General features: G+C 36.5%; 1 protein-coding gene across 3 annotated transcripts in view; it reads right to left on the minus strand.

Annotated features, from left to right (window-relative positions):
* Positions 1 to 15,343, minus strand: part of SRP72 (signal recognition particle 72) — a 36,705-nt gene that overhangs the window by 1,950 nt on the left and 19,412 nt on the right. For 2 of the 3 annotated variants that reach the window (XM_063664532.1, XM_054484699.2), the window contains 8 exons: positions 14,817 to 14,889; positions 13,200 to 13,264; positions 11,726 to 11,821; positions 10,769 to 10,872; positions 10,560 to 10,637; positions 9,640 to 9,777; positions 5,814 to 5,851; positions 467 to 626 (listed from right to left, as the gene is read on the minus strand). In XM_063664532.1, coding sequence (XP_063520602.1) covers positions 467 to 626; positions 5,814 to 5,851; positions 9,640 to 9,777; positions 10,560 to 10,637; positions 10,769 to 10,872; positions 11,726 to 11,821; positions 13,200 to 13,264; positions 14,817 to 14,889 — 752 coding nt within the window. The remainder of the gene's footprint in view (positions 1 to 466; positions 627 to 5,813; positions 5,852 to 9,639; positions 9,778 to 10,559; positions 10,638 to 10,768; positions 10,873 to 11,725; positions 11,822 to 13,199; positions 13,265 to 14,816; positions 14,890 to 15,343) is intronic. The other variant, XM_063664533.1, reaches the window with a different exon arrangement.

The following is a 15,343-nucleotide window of genomic DNA, read 5'->3' on the forward strand; positions in this document are numbered from 1 at the left end:
GTGAGCCACTGCGCCCGGCCAGAAAAAAATTTTTTAAAATAACCTATCATCCACCATGTAGAATGTATTAATATTTCTAACACTTCTTTCTAGTCATATTATTTATTTACATCTGTTTATCTAGATATTTATTTAGTTGAATGACTCAGTGTATTTAGTTGCCTTTTGAGACTTTTCTTTAGTTTTTACAATACAAATAGTTTTTACTATATCTATTTCACAATATATATTTGATTATATTGTAAATACTTAAAACTATTTGACTGAATTGCAAAAACTAAACGAAAAACTAGTATAAAAAGACAATATATTTTCTTTCATTTACGTAAGTGTAGTATAAACATTTATCAAAGATACATCACTACATTTCTCATACTTTATATTAACAAATTCTCACTAACAGCCTTGAGTCAATCTAGAAACAATGTACATTCTAAGTGCCCTCAATTGTGGAGCAATAACTTACAGTTCAGATGAAGCTCCTGCAGTTGCTCCCTGGGTCCCTTTTCCAATCTGATCCTTCTTTTTACCCTTCTTTCTTCCCCGGTAGTAAGAACGTTCTCGCATTGGCAGCCATCTTTCTGGATCTGGGGTAACTTTTGGGTCATAATTCTTAGGCAATTTTCCTGCATAACGATTATAAAGAAATGAGAGATGTGTCATAATATTTTCAAGACAGTTTGTTTAAACAATGTCTCTAAGCCTGGGAATAAATAACATTAAAATGGAAATGAATTTATTTGAGAAAGTTTAGTTTGTATAATCTAGAAGGTGAAATGGTCTTTTTTTTTAATTTTAAATTATTATACTTTAAGTTCTGGGATACATGTGCAGAACGTGCAGGTTTGTTACACAGGTATACATGTGCCATGGTGGTTTGCTGCACCCATCAACCCATCATCTACATTAGGTATTTCTCCTAATGCTATCCCTCCCCTAGCCTCCCACCGCCCCCCCCACATGCCTGGTGTGTGATATTCCCCTCCCTGTGTCCATGTGTTCTCATTGTTCAACTCCCACTTATGAGTGAGAACATGCGGTGTTTGGTTTTCTGTTCCCGTGTTAGTTTGCTGAGAATGATGGTTTCCAGCTTCATCCATGTCCCTGCAAAGGATATGAACTCATCGTTTTTTATGGCTGCACAGTATTCCATGGTGTATATGTGCCACATTTTCTTTATCCACTCTATCATTGATGGGCATTTGGGTTGGTTCCAAGTCTTTGCTAATGTGAATACTGCTGCAATAAACGTAAGTGTGCATGTGTCTTTATAGCAGAATGATTTATAATCCTTTGGGTATATATCCAGTAATGCGACTGCTGGGTTAAATGGTATTTCTGGTTCTAGGTCCTTAAGGAATTGCCACACTGTCTTCCACAATGGCTAAACTAATTTACACTCCCACTAACAATGTTAAAGTGTTCCTATTTCTCCACATCCTCTCCAGCATCTGTTGTTTCCTGACTTTTTAATGATCGCCATTCTAACTGGTATGAGATGGTATTTCATTGTTGTTTTGATTTGCATTTCTCTAATCACCAGTGATGAGCTTTTTTTCATGTTTCTTGGCCACATAAATGGCACTTTTGAGAAGTGTCTGTTCATATCCTTTGCCCACTTTTTGATGTGGTTTTTTCTTGTAAATTTGTTGAAGTTCTTTGTTGATTCTGGCTATTAGCACTTTGTCAGATGGACTGCAAAAATTTTCTCCCATTCTGTAGGTTGCCTGTTTACTCTGATGATAGCTTCTTTTGCTGTGCAGAAGCTCTTTAGTTTAATTAGATCCCATTTGTCAATTTTGGCTTTTGTTGCCATTGCTTTTGGTGTTTTAGTCATGAAGTTCTTGCCCATGCCTATGTCCTGAATGGTATTGCCTAGGTTTTCTTCTAGGGTTTTTATGGTTTTAGGTCTTATGTTTAAGTCTTTAATCCATCTTGAGTTAATTTTTGTATACGGTGTAAGGAAGGGGTCCAGTTTGTTTTCTGCATATGGCTAGACTCCTTTCCCCATTGCTTTTGTCAGGTTTGTCAAAGATCAGATGGTTGTAGAAGTGTGGTGTTATTTCTGAGGTCTCTATTCTGTGCCATTGGTCTACAGATCTGTTTTGGTTACTGTAGCCTTGTAGTAATAGTTTGAAGTCAGGCAGCATGATGCCTCCAGCTTTGTTCTCTTTGCTTAGGACTGTCTTGGCCATACGGGTTCTTTTTTGGTTCCATATGAAATTAAAAGTAGTTTTTTTCTAATTCTGTGAAGAAAGTCAGTGGCAGCTTGATGGAGATAGCATTGAATCTATAAATTACTTTGGGCAGTATGGCCATTTTCACGATATTGATTCTTCCTATCCATGAGCATGGAATGTTCTTCCATTTGTTTGTGTCCTCTCTTATTTCCTTGAGCAGTGGTTTGTAGTTCTCCTTGAAGAGGTCCTTCACATCCCTTGTTAGTTGTATTCCTAGGTATTCTATTCTTTTGTAGAAATTGTGAACGGGAGCTCACTCATGATTTGGCTCTCTGCTTGTCTACTATTGGTGTACAGGAAAGCTTGTGATTTTTGCACATTGATTTTGTGTCCTGAGACTTTGCTGAAGTTGCTTATCAGCTTAAGGAGATTCTGGGCTGAGACGATGGGGTTTTCTAAATATACAATCATGTCATCTGCAAACAGAGACAACCTGACTTCCTTTTTATTTGAATATCCTTTATTTCTTTCTCTTGCCTGATTGCCCTGGACAGAACTTCCAATATTATGTTGAATGGGAGTGGTGAGAGAGGGCATCCTTGTCTTGTGCCAGTTTTCAAAGGGAATGCTTCCAGCTTTTGCTCATTCAGTATGATATTGGCCATGGGCTTGACATAAATAGTTCTTATTATTTTGAGATACGTTCCATCAATACCTAGTTTATTGAGAGTTTTTAGCATGAAGGAGTGTGGAATTTTATTGAAGGGGGAAAAGGCCTTATTTCTCAGCATGACAAAAAAATTCAGAGACCATAAAGAAAAAGACTTCACAGATACATCTATACAAAAATTTTAAAATCTTAATTTAGTAAAAAATATACTTCTAAGAAAAAATTTCAAATACAAACTATATAATAGAGGAGTGGAAAAAAATCCTTAATATAGAAAGAATTCTTGCTGATCGATATGTAAACCACTCAAAGAAAAATGGACTCAGTTATAATTAAGGTAGGCTAGGAGAAAGGAAAGTCATTCATCTTCTGAACAGATGTTCACCCTCACTAATTAAAAATGAGAAGGGTAAAAAACTCTATCAGACTTGTAAATATTAAAAGCAGTTAATACCCAGTGTTGGTGAAATGGTGAGAAGCACTCACCAACACCATACTAGGGGAAGTGTATACTGGTATAGCCTTTGTGAAAAGCAATTTAATCTGGCAGTACCATTAGAAATTTATAGACTTCTAGAAATTTATCCTGCAGAACCCAAGAGACACAAAGTTAAGAACAGAATATTCTCGGTGATACACCTTTTCTTTTTTTTTTTTAAAGATGGATAGGGCAAGGTATGGGTGGGCTGATATTCTTTAAGATGGCAAAATAACTTAAATGTCTATCAATGAAGATGATTACATTATAATATGCCCACACTATAGCAAGCTATTCAATTGGTTAAAAACTGAAGTGCAGGCCGGGCACAGTGGCTCACGCCTGTAATCCCAGCACTTTGGGAGGCCGAGGCAGGCGGATCACGAGGTGAGGAGATCGAGACCATCCTGGCTAACACGGTGAAACCCCGTCTCTACTAAACATACAAAAAATTAGCTGGGCGTGGTGGGGGGCGCCTGCAGTCCCAGCTACTCGGGAGGCTGAGGCAGGAGAATGGCATGAACCTGGGAGGTGGAGCTTGCAGTGAGCCGAGATAGCGCCACTGCACTCCAGCCTGGGCGACAGAGCAAGATTCCGTCTCAAAATAAATAAATAAATAAATAAATAAATAAATAAATAAATGAATAAATAAATGAATAAATAAAATAAAATAAAATTAAATAAAAAATAAAGTGAAGTGCATCTATTAATTTGGAAAAATGTTCTTCACAATTCAGTCTAAAGTAGAAGATTAAAACAAATTATATTATGTTCAAAACAATTTTATAAAAACTTTGAGTACCTAATGATATATGTTTGATTCTATATATACATATATACACACATAAAAAAGTTAAGTAATTGTCCCTGGGAGCATGCTTTTTTATGGGGGCAGGGGCAGGGTCTCACGCTGTCGCCAGGCTAGAGTGCAGTGACACGATCTCAACTCACTGCAACCTTGGCCTCCCGGGTTCAGGCCATTCTCCTGCCTCAGCCTCCCGAGTAGCTGGGATTGCAGGCACGCGTGAGTACTGCTCAGCTAATTTTTGTATTTTTAGTAGAGATGGGGTTTCACCAGGTTGGCCAGGCTGGTCTCGAACTCCTGACCTCAAATGATCCACCCACCTTGGCCTCCTAAACTGCTGGGATTACAGGTGTGAGCCACCATGCCCAGCCGGGAGCATGAATTTTGGGCAGGGAATTTTACACTCTTTATGCCATTCTATAATGATAGATATCAACTACCTTTGTTTTTAGAATGAGCATATATCACTTGTAAATTTTAAAAAATATTCATCTGGAAACTATAAAAATAGAAAAGAAAGTAAAATTTTAGGTTATTACCACCTACAGTCATCAGCTGTTTCCTTGCAGTATTACTAATGCACAAAACAAATATTAAATGTTTGCCAATTTTCAAGTACTGTGACAAAAGAACCAATAAGACTTCCAGTTAAAGATAGTGAAATGGATACAAACATTAGCTTGTGTACCTTCCTCAAACTCCACTAAAATGGTAATAAAACACATTAAAGGAAGAACAGAAGATACTGTCAATAAAATTTTGGTAGCTGGAAAACAGATGGAGGAGTAATAATAAACTTAGCTAAGCCTTGGGAAACCTGTATCCTAAGATGGCAGAGAGCAAAATCAAGAAATAACCTGATTTATATCATAGATTCCTCAAAACCTCAGGAACTTGGGTGGCTCCAAGGATAACATCTGACTAGGTAAAATCAACCACGGTAATGCCACCCAATTTTTCCAGAGATTAAAGCCACACTCCAAGCCAATCAATGCACATTATTTCCCTGGTTAATAATTCAAGGCTGGACACTGACCTACTTGGCCCAATCAGATTAATGAGAAATACTTGCCAAGTCTGGAGAGGGCTTCTTTGTTGTGATGGATATAAATGACAAGTATGTGGCCCTGACTGTTTACAATATACATCGTATGACTCTAATGGGATTCTGTTTTGTGGACAGCAGAACAAAGAGGTAAAAATACTGGGTCAACCAACCTTGATGCTAACATTCCTCTAGACTGCCAACTTTATAAACAGTGAATTTTCTTAAGCTAGTTTGATAGAATTTTGTAGTTATGTGTAGCAGAAACATCAAAATGTGTAAGGGCTTACTTTTGTGCCAGGCACCACTCAAAGAACTTTACATGTAGTATCTGATTTAATACTACAAGATATATACTATCATATTCCATTTTACATATGAAAAACTCTGGCAGGTATATTAAATAGCCTGTCCACAGTCACAGAGTAAAAGAGGGAGCAACAACTTGAATTTAGGCAAACTAGTGAATTGCAATCTTTAAAGTAATAGAATAAAATTAAATGTTAGCTATAGTCAAGATAAAAAGTTTTCAAAGATACAAGAGAGGGCAGTATATTTATGTCCAAATATTTCTATATAGGGCTAAAATGACATTTATCTTGGAGAAAATTTATAAAGTTTTTTTAATGCCTTACCCTTCTTTTTCTTTTTCTTCTTTTTCAAATCTCCCTGTCTACAAAGAGAAAAAAAAAATCATTACCATCTTTGTGATAAAATATTTATAGCGCATTAAGTAAGTGCTCTTTAAGAGTTAGTTGGGCACTTATAAACATGGTTTAAGACTTGGTATCAGCTCACCAAAGCTAACGAACTAGTTAAGATTTGATTCAGGTTAAAGTCAATTAAGCTTCAGATACTATAATTTTTGGAAGGTAGTTTAGAAAACAGAGGTGACAATTTGAAAACAGATTCTGTTTACATTGAAAAAAGTTTTTCAGTGGCACACATTAAGTCTATGTAAAAAGTAATTTGCACAAGCATGACTATCTACAATCCCTTGGTAAGTTACTCTATGTTTGGCAAGACTTTAGAGAATAAATTTTTTGCCAGAAGAACATGTGTAGGTAAGATACATGCAAAGAATATCTCTGGAAGGAGATGCAAAACAAGTTACATTGGTTATGGCCCTGGGAGGGAGGTGGGTAGACACGGATGGAAGACTTTTTACTTACTCTTACACTTTTTTATCTTTTATATTTTAAACCTGTGAGTTTATTAATTTTTTTATGTAAGTAAAATCTGTATTAAGTACATTGACCAAAAAAGGCACTAAAAAGGGCATAAAAATTAATACTTCAAAATAATTGTCAAGCATTCTGAAAGTGGCTGGGAACAGTGGCTCACGTCTGTAATCCCAGCACTCTGGGAGGCCAAGGCAGGCGGATCACCTGAGGTCAGGAGTTCCAGACCCGCCTGGACAACATAGTGAAACCCCGTCTCTACTAAAAATACAAAAATGAGCTGGGTGTGGCAGTGCGTGCCTGTAATCTCAGCTACTCGGGAGGCTGAGGCAGGAGAATCACTTGAACCAGGGAGGCAGAGGTTGCAGCGAGCGAGATTGCGCCACTGCACTCCAGCCTGGGCAATGGAGCAAGACTCCGTCTCAAAAAAAAAAAAAAAAAAGCATTCTGAAAGCTCTAGTGAAAAGAGAAAAACATAAAAATACATCTCTCTATATATTCTTATGTGATATAACTCGAGAAATATGAAACAGTGAACTAAAAAGATGAGACAACAATTCCTACCAAAAATTCATTCTACAAGTCATTCAATTGTGAAAATTCTCTCAGGATACCCCAAATAAGAAATGCAACATACTATATCTTACTTGAGTGTTTCATCTCTTACCCAGAGTGTGCAATAGTATTCTAAATTGTCTCCCTACAAATTATACTCCACAGCCATACTAAAATTTCCCAAGGGTTCTCTGCTATTTCTTATTTCTCTGCCTTAGCTCACCCTTTGCCTACCTCGTCCTCATCTTCCTCAGAGTCAACACAATCATCTTCTCCATGAAGCCTTTCCTAACTTCCCACTGTCCTCAGGAAGAAGTGACTATTCCCTCCGGTGTACTCCTCTACGCCCTGTACAATCACAACAGGTGCAATCTTTATTGCAATTACTGTTTAAATATATTTCCTTCTGCTAGATTCAAGTTCCTTTTTTTTTAGACGGAGTCTTACTCTGTCACCGAGGCTGAAGTGCAGTGGTGTGATCTTGGCTCACTGCAACCTCCACCTCCTGGGTTCAAGTGATTCTCCTGCCTCAGCCTCCCAAATAGCTGGGATTATAAACATGTGTCACTATGCCCGGCTAATTTTTGTATTTTTAATAGAGATGCAGGTTTCACCACGTTGTCCAGGCTGGTTTCAAACTCCTGACCTCAAGTAATCCGCCTGCCTTGGCCTCCCAAAGTGCTGGGATTACAGGCATGAGCCACCATGTCAGGGCTCAAGTTCTTCTGAGAGCAAGTACCATGATTTATTTTCTGGTCAACACCTAGCATAAACCTATCACATAGTGTATTGTTAAAAGAAACTAAACCTATGCATCCAAAAGTTAGTATAACAAAATACTAACTTCTAATAAGATAAAATAAAGAGCATTAATAATGCCTAATGAAAATACTGTGCTGAAACTTAAAAGCTTAAAAAGTCAATGTATATCTTAATGATTGTCTAACAAAAAAGAGAAAGAAGCCAGGCTGGGTGGCTCACACCTGTAATCCCAGCACTTCGGGAGGCTGAGGCGGGTGGATCACCTGAGGTCAGGAGTTCAAGACCAGCCTGATCGACATGGTGAAACCCTGTCTCTACTAAAAACACAAAAATTAGCCAGGCATGATGGCAGGTGCCTGTAGTCCCAGCTACTCAGGAGGCTGAAGCAGGAGAATCGCTTGAACCCAGGAGGTGGAGGTTGCAGTGAGCCGAGATTGCGTCACTGCACTCCAGCCTGGGCAACAGAGCAAGACTCCGTCTCAAAAAAGAAAGCAAACAAACAAAAGAAACAAAGATTATTTAAAAAAAACTTTTAAAAAACTTATTTTTAGAGATGGGGGTCTTGCTCTGTCACTCAGGCTGGGGTGCAGTGATGCAATCACTGCTCACTAGAGCCTCAAACTCCTGGGCTCAGGCAATCATCCTGCCTCAGCCTCCAAGTAACTGGGACTAGAGTCAAGTGCCACTATGCCAGGCTAAAGAAGGAACTGCGTGTTCTTAGTAGTTACTCAACCCTGTTTGGTGAAGAAAAAAAAATAGTAAACATACTTAATTGAAAACCCATTTAAGAACCCAGACTGAATTTATAATTGTAAGATGAAATGGAATTCGGAACAATGTAACCTCTTTGAGACTCCAATTCCTTATTAAAAGTTTTGGAAGTTATTATGAGAACAACAATGCTTTTTATGAAATGCAGAGTTTGTTAGAAAGAAATCAGTCATTGTTGCTGAGTTTTTTTCAAGTTAGGGAAAAATTTAGATTTCAAAAGGCATTCAAAAAAGGAGAAAGTAGAAAAAACTTATGAAAGTCACAAAGCTAAGGAAATGTTTTATCTTTTCCATGCTCTATTCATTCTGAGTCAAAAGTAAAATCTTAAAACATCTTACTGTAGGTCTCTGCTAACTATATTTTTAAGATGACGATGGAAGAAACGAGTCAAAATCTGACTTCTTGTAAGTAGATGAAGCCGACTAACCTTTTCTTCAAATCAGCAAAAGAAATCATATACTAAATGATGTACTAAATGTACAACAATAACTAAAACGTAAAGGAAGGCACATCCAGCCTATGGAGTGTTATGCATAGAAAGGATGAAATGGGTCCACATTTTAGTACGTGGAAAGATCTCTAAAACTCATTAAATAAAAGTAAGTTGGGAAACACTAAGTACAATATGATCCTCCTTCTGTAAAAAATAACTGGGCGCGGTGCCCAGCATTTTGGGAGGCTGAGGTGGGCGGATCACTTGAGGTCAGGAGTTCAAGACCAACCTGGCCAACAGGGTGAAACCCTGTCTCTACTGAATTAGCCTGTAGTCCCAGCTACTCGGGAGGCTGAGGCAGAATTGCTTGAACCCGGGAGGCAGAGGCTGCACTGCGCCAAGATTGTGCCACTGTACTCCGGCCTGGGAGACAGAGCAAGACTCTGTCTCGACAAATAAACAAATAAAAAATAATAATAAAAAATAAACCAATTTAAAGAAAATATTCGTAAACCACCTGTGTGTGTAAACACAAAGAAAAACTTCTGGAATAATAGATTAAATTAATACCAGAGGTTAATTTTGGGCTGAGGGAAAAGGGAAGGAAATAAGGACAAAGAGCTGGGCACAGTGAAAGAAATGGAAAAGGAACAAAGAGAACTAGAACTTTATTCACATGAAATTTCTATGAGAATGTATTTTTTATTCCTTGTCTAATTTAAAATCAGCATTAGAGAACGTTACAATGAAAAATATTACCCTTGTTCCTTTGGTTGACTATCTCCAGTAACTTTTCCACCCTTCTTCCGAATGTATGTAGCACCAGGAGAATTTTCAAGAGCCTCAACATCTACTTTTAGAGACATACTATCTGACGATGGCAAGTGTTTACTAAGACTGTGACAGAACAGGAGTTCAGGAACATAATATACACAAACACACACATTTATATAGATATATATGTTTGCCAATGTATCTATTGACACTGGAAGACTGTCTTTTCTTGATGACCTTCAACAAAAGCAAAAAATGTTCCTAAATCTTCTATACAATAACAAGTCATATCAATTATATAGTACATACAGTATTCTGAAAGGAGAACATGAGGAGTCATAATCTAATTCTCTATTCCTGAATGCAGTGATGTGGAGCAAGGTAGTGGCTTAACACAAACTCCATTCCAAAACAACTATCAAGTTTATGACTTGTGACTGCTTAGCATCCACCAACCCACCTCAGTTTTGGGAACACACTCTGATTAGAGTAGCACATATGATCCAAGCTCAATAAGGGCACCGAATTCGCTTATCAAGTAACTATTCGAGATAAGCAAGTGACCTAAGTAGTTGAATCCGAAAATAACATTTCAGAATCATGCAAAACTACCCACATAAAATATGCTTTTTCTTTTCCTTGCTGCTGATCTTGAACCTGGAGGAAAAGAGGCTATACCCTTCTGACTTCATTTTTGCTTCTGGATGAAACTGAACCCTAAGTTGGATCTATCGCTGCATTTTTCAATCACACTGATCAATAAATTCTCATTTTTTGGTTTTACTAGTTAAAAGGAGGATTTGTTAGTTGCAATTTATAACTGAAAAAGCTCTGGTCAAAACACAGATCAGAAGAGATCTATTGTGCTACTGAGGAGCTGTAAGGAATAACAATCAAAAGGATACGCTTTGGCTTTCTCTGGATCTACAAGTGAGTAAGCAGAAATAAGCTGTGCCAGGGTGTGAATATCTTTTGGATTTTGTCTAAAAGAAGAAATAGGAAAATTATTGAACTGTTTATAAAACTGGAGAAAGTAATATAAACAAGTAACTCCCTCATATCAAGTAGCAGCAATAAATGTGTTATTTCTACAACTCCACGTTTCAGAGCTTACTTCCATAGCTGTTGTAGGTCACTAATTGCCTCCTTCTTCCGCCCATATTTGAGTTTGAAGTTTGCAGCTTCTCTTATCAAGGACAAATGAGCAGGAGATTTTGGCTACAGTTTCAATAAAAAGAAAAGAAAAGTTTCAAGCTAAATATCTAGCAAGTGCATGCAGTTATATTCATTAGACCTTTAAGAAATACACCTATGCACTAGATCCCTCAACTTAAGTTCCACTGAATGCCTGAAACAACAAAATCATCCGCACATGTAGAGGAAAGCAGGTGGACAAATTATTAATTGTACAAGTAATCACCAACTGGTGAATCTGGAAAACAACCTATATCTATTTAGTGTCTACAACTGGAAACATTCCCCTATAATAATCAAATCTTAAAGATATGTCACCATAGTTCTCAAACATTAATTTAATATAATACTTTCCCAGAGCACTGATACCCCTCCACTGCTAACAGTACTAACAGTATAAATGCCACCTGCACAGCGTATGTATAATTTTAAGTTGGATACTGCCCATGCAGAGATCCATACTGGAAGTTTAAGATATTCCTACTAGATAGAGACATGATAAACAACTATTCCATGTATTACTATTGTACTAATTACTACCACCCATGGGCTCTCTAGCTATTTAAGACGATCTCTTAAATATGCAATCATGTACTATTATTATTTCTTGAGATTACATACACAAATGCATGTACACATACAGCAAGGAACTTGAATAAATATAAATGTGCTATTTTTCTATTTTGCAGCCATTGCTTATTTCTAATAACTTAATTTGGATCTGGTATACTGAAAAAAATGCATTTGATAATCTAAATAGTATTCCACTTTCAAAATAGTGACTTGTAATACTTCAGTCTGCCTAAATTTTTTCACTACTACATCTTTATTTTTATGTAAAAACATGCTCTCATAACATTTTACTCCATTTATTTACCTGATGGTTTTGATACCACTGGATAGCTTGTGTGAAGACCTCAATGGCACTATCAATATCTTCTTCATGGCTATACATGGTAACTAATGCAGACACCTACACAGCCAAAGGTATAAATTAGTGAACTCCCCCTTCACTCCCAGAATACCATTTTTGAAAATAAAAAACGCTGAAGAAATAGCAAATAAAGGCTCTCTGCTAATACCTGATTTATCATAAAAGCTACTCCATTTAGAGAACATAGTAACTTTACTTCTAGAAATACCATGAAAAACCGTGTTTTCCAAATATGAAGGTAGATATCTGTAAAATAAACCTTTCCTTTAAAGCAGTGCCAGTTCACAAATAGTTTGGTAAGTACACAAGTTGAGAATAAGCCCTTAGAAATGTTTCTACAATAAGACACTGCTGGACATTTAAATGTATGATCAGTGAGGCATACATAGAGCGGCTGAACTCTCATGATGAATCCCATGTGGCATGAGCTGTTTGAAGCCAGTAAAAAGGGTGCCTAGTGTGGCTGAGGGACAGGAAGGAGGCCTACATAGCTGGAGTGGAGGGGGAGGGGGATGCTGAGCAGTAGGAGATGAGGATAGAAAGGAAACAAACAAAAAGCTGGATCTTTAAGAACAATCAGTAAAATTGATAAACCTCTGGCCAGGCTCATCAGAGGGAAAAAGAAAAAAAGACATGAATAACCAATATCAGGAATGAGAGAGGTTCTATAGATATTAAAAGGACAATAAAGAAATAAAATGAAGAACTTTTATGCCAATAAAGTCAGCAACCTAAATGAAATGGATACATTCCTTGAAAGGTAAAAGGTGGCCACATATTAAGTATTAGAAACATTTTCTTTTCAGTCATATACTGTATTTGACTCTAAGGTAAAGTAATTATAGCACGATCCTTAACATATGAATCTTTAAGGGAAAGCACTACCATATTACATTTATTGAGTGCCAACTGCACAGAGGCCATGTTAGAGAATGCAAACATGAATAAAACATCCCCTGTCCAAAAGATGCACATACTACCACTACAGCATTAGTTTCTACTATGGAAAAGATGCTTTCACAGCTGTATTAATGATTGAAACCTGCAATATTTGAATAATCAGAAAACTAAAAACTAAATTTGTTGGCCACTATTATGAAATTGTTCTAATTTAAAGAAATCACACTGATGAAAATGGTACAGGCTAAGAAATTCCCTGTACAGATCTGAGATTATTTGAGGTTGGCTTTCAGTGATACTATAAGGCCTAAATAGTGCCTGGCACATTTGACTGAATAAGAAACCAATACCAGAGCAGAGAATGAAATTAAATTTATACCAGACAACTATTACTATTATAATTACTACTCCTACCTTAAAGTGAATACACATTAGACATATAAATAAAGTGAATACACATTAGACATATAAATTATCAATTTAGCTACTTTTCAATTTTGTAATTTTTTAAACTCACCATGCCTGGTTTATGCTTTAACTCCTCTATGCTTCTCAATATTAGACATGCTTTAGAAATATTACCTTAGAATAAACAAAATCAGCATTACATAGAAGAACACATACTATGAAAAAAAAAAATACAAGAAATTTTACTTCCTCCCACTACTTTTCCTTAGGAAAGCAACCATAACTCATATTTTGTAACATCGATAAACATATAAACTTTGGGGTCTTGGGGATGGTGAACTCTATTCATTTAGAGATAAGGAAATTGAGTTCTAAAGAAATAATATACCTTGCTTAAGCTCACAAAGAAAGTTAATGGCAGAGCTGCTACCAGAAAAGAAGTCTCCCAACTCCCAGTCTGTTGAGTTCTATTTCTTCTTTTTTGGGCTGTAACTTGAAGGTGGGGGTCCTTCCCTAAAGGCCTTGAAATATGTTACTGTAGACATGAGTGCAATGGAAAATTTCCTATGGTGTTAAATTCTGATTTTGTATTCATTGCAAACCTCAATAACTCAAAATTCCCAGTCTTTAAAAACATACAAAAAACCATGACAGACTGTCAGTAATTCCAAGATAATAAATAATCCCTGAAAAAATAAACTAAACACAGGAGGAGGAAAGATCAAGTAAAGGGAAAGGAAGAGAAGACAGGGCTGAGGAGAAGGAAAAAGAGACAAGGAAAGTAAAGAAATGTGAGAATTGGATAAGAGGGAGATCAGCAGTGTGTCTCAACCTTATTTTCATTATTGCCCTACTAAGGACATTTTAAACATTTTTTCCCTAACTGCCAACTCCCCTCCTTCAACTCATAAAATTTTCATTTCAGCCACTGTAATATTTAAGATTTTTGTGAAGAATTGTCACCCCCATTGAAAATCCACATTCTATACCAGAGCTGTTCCACAGAACTTTTTGTGATGATGTAAATGCCCTGTATCTGTGCTGTCCAATATTGTAGCCACTAGCTGCATATAGCTACTAAGCTTCTAAGATGTGGCTAGCATAATCAAAGAACTGAATTTAAAATTTCATTTAACTAATTTAAACTTAAAATAGCTATACGTGGCTAGTGACTACCAAACTGGGCAACGTGGCTCTAGATATTCAAAGTTAGATGAAAACCACAGACAAAAACGTTGGCAGTTTTAAGATTCAAACACATCAGTTTTCGTTAAATTCTATTACCCTTCCCCAAGCCCAAAGACATAGGTGGCAAAATGTAAAATGAAGTAAGGATGAAGGGCCAAGCTAAGAAATTCTGAAAGCTATGATGCAAAGTAGTCATACAAATATTACCAAGTGACAGACATAAGCATTTCTACATGTGACATACTCAGGCAATTTGAGTAGTATGTATGGTCTTTTGGAAGAGAGGAATACTTTGCTTCAGAACTTTCAAGGCATAGATTGAGAATCATTCTAATAATTTAGGAATAATCCACGAAAAGGGGCAATTACCTCACTACTAAATCTGTTGGAGATCATACAATCTAGCTGCATGTTTGAAACAGTAATTATTATGCTTTACCATTACACAAAAAACTTAAAATCACATAGTTCACAACTGCACAATCATTCCAAACATGTTTTCATTAAATTATTTTAATCATGATGAAAACCATAATACCTTGAGAAATTTTCAACTGTGCCATGGTCAGCTTAATTTCAGCTGCATTTTCTGGATGCTGATCTGAAAATTCCTAAATTTTTTTAGTTTGGGGAAAAAAATCACATTTAATTTACACAACTAATTGTATACAATTACTTAGCTACGTAAGATTTTAAATCCAGTTTTAAAACATTAAACTTCTGGCTGCAGGTCAAAATCTTAACTTGGGAAAATTTTTATTCAACACTCACATTTTTTCTTAAAGGTATGCTCTAACAGTAAGTGCAATAATGTCAAGTTTTCCGTAAGTCACTAACAGAGAAATCCATCATCCCTCAGCCACAGGGTATTGCTTCCAGAACCACCCACCATTCCAAAACCCAAGGATGCTCAAGTCCCTTATATAAAAGTATAATATTTGCGTATAACCTACACACATCCTCCTATACATTTTAAATCATTGCTAGATTATTTATAATACCTAATACAATGTAAATGCTATGTGTATAGTTGTTATATTATCTAGGGAGTAATGATTTTTAAAG

This window comes from Pongo pygmaeus, chromosome 3 (assembly GCF_028885625.2).
Source record: "Pongo pygmaeus isolate AG05252 chromosome 3, NHGRI_mPonPyg2-v2.0_pri, whole genome shotgun sequence".
NCBI lineage: Eukaryota > Metazoa > Chordata > Mammalia > Primates > Hominidae > Pongo > Pongo pygmaeus.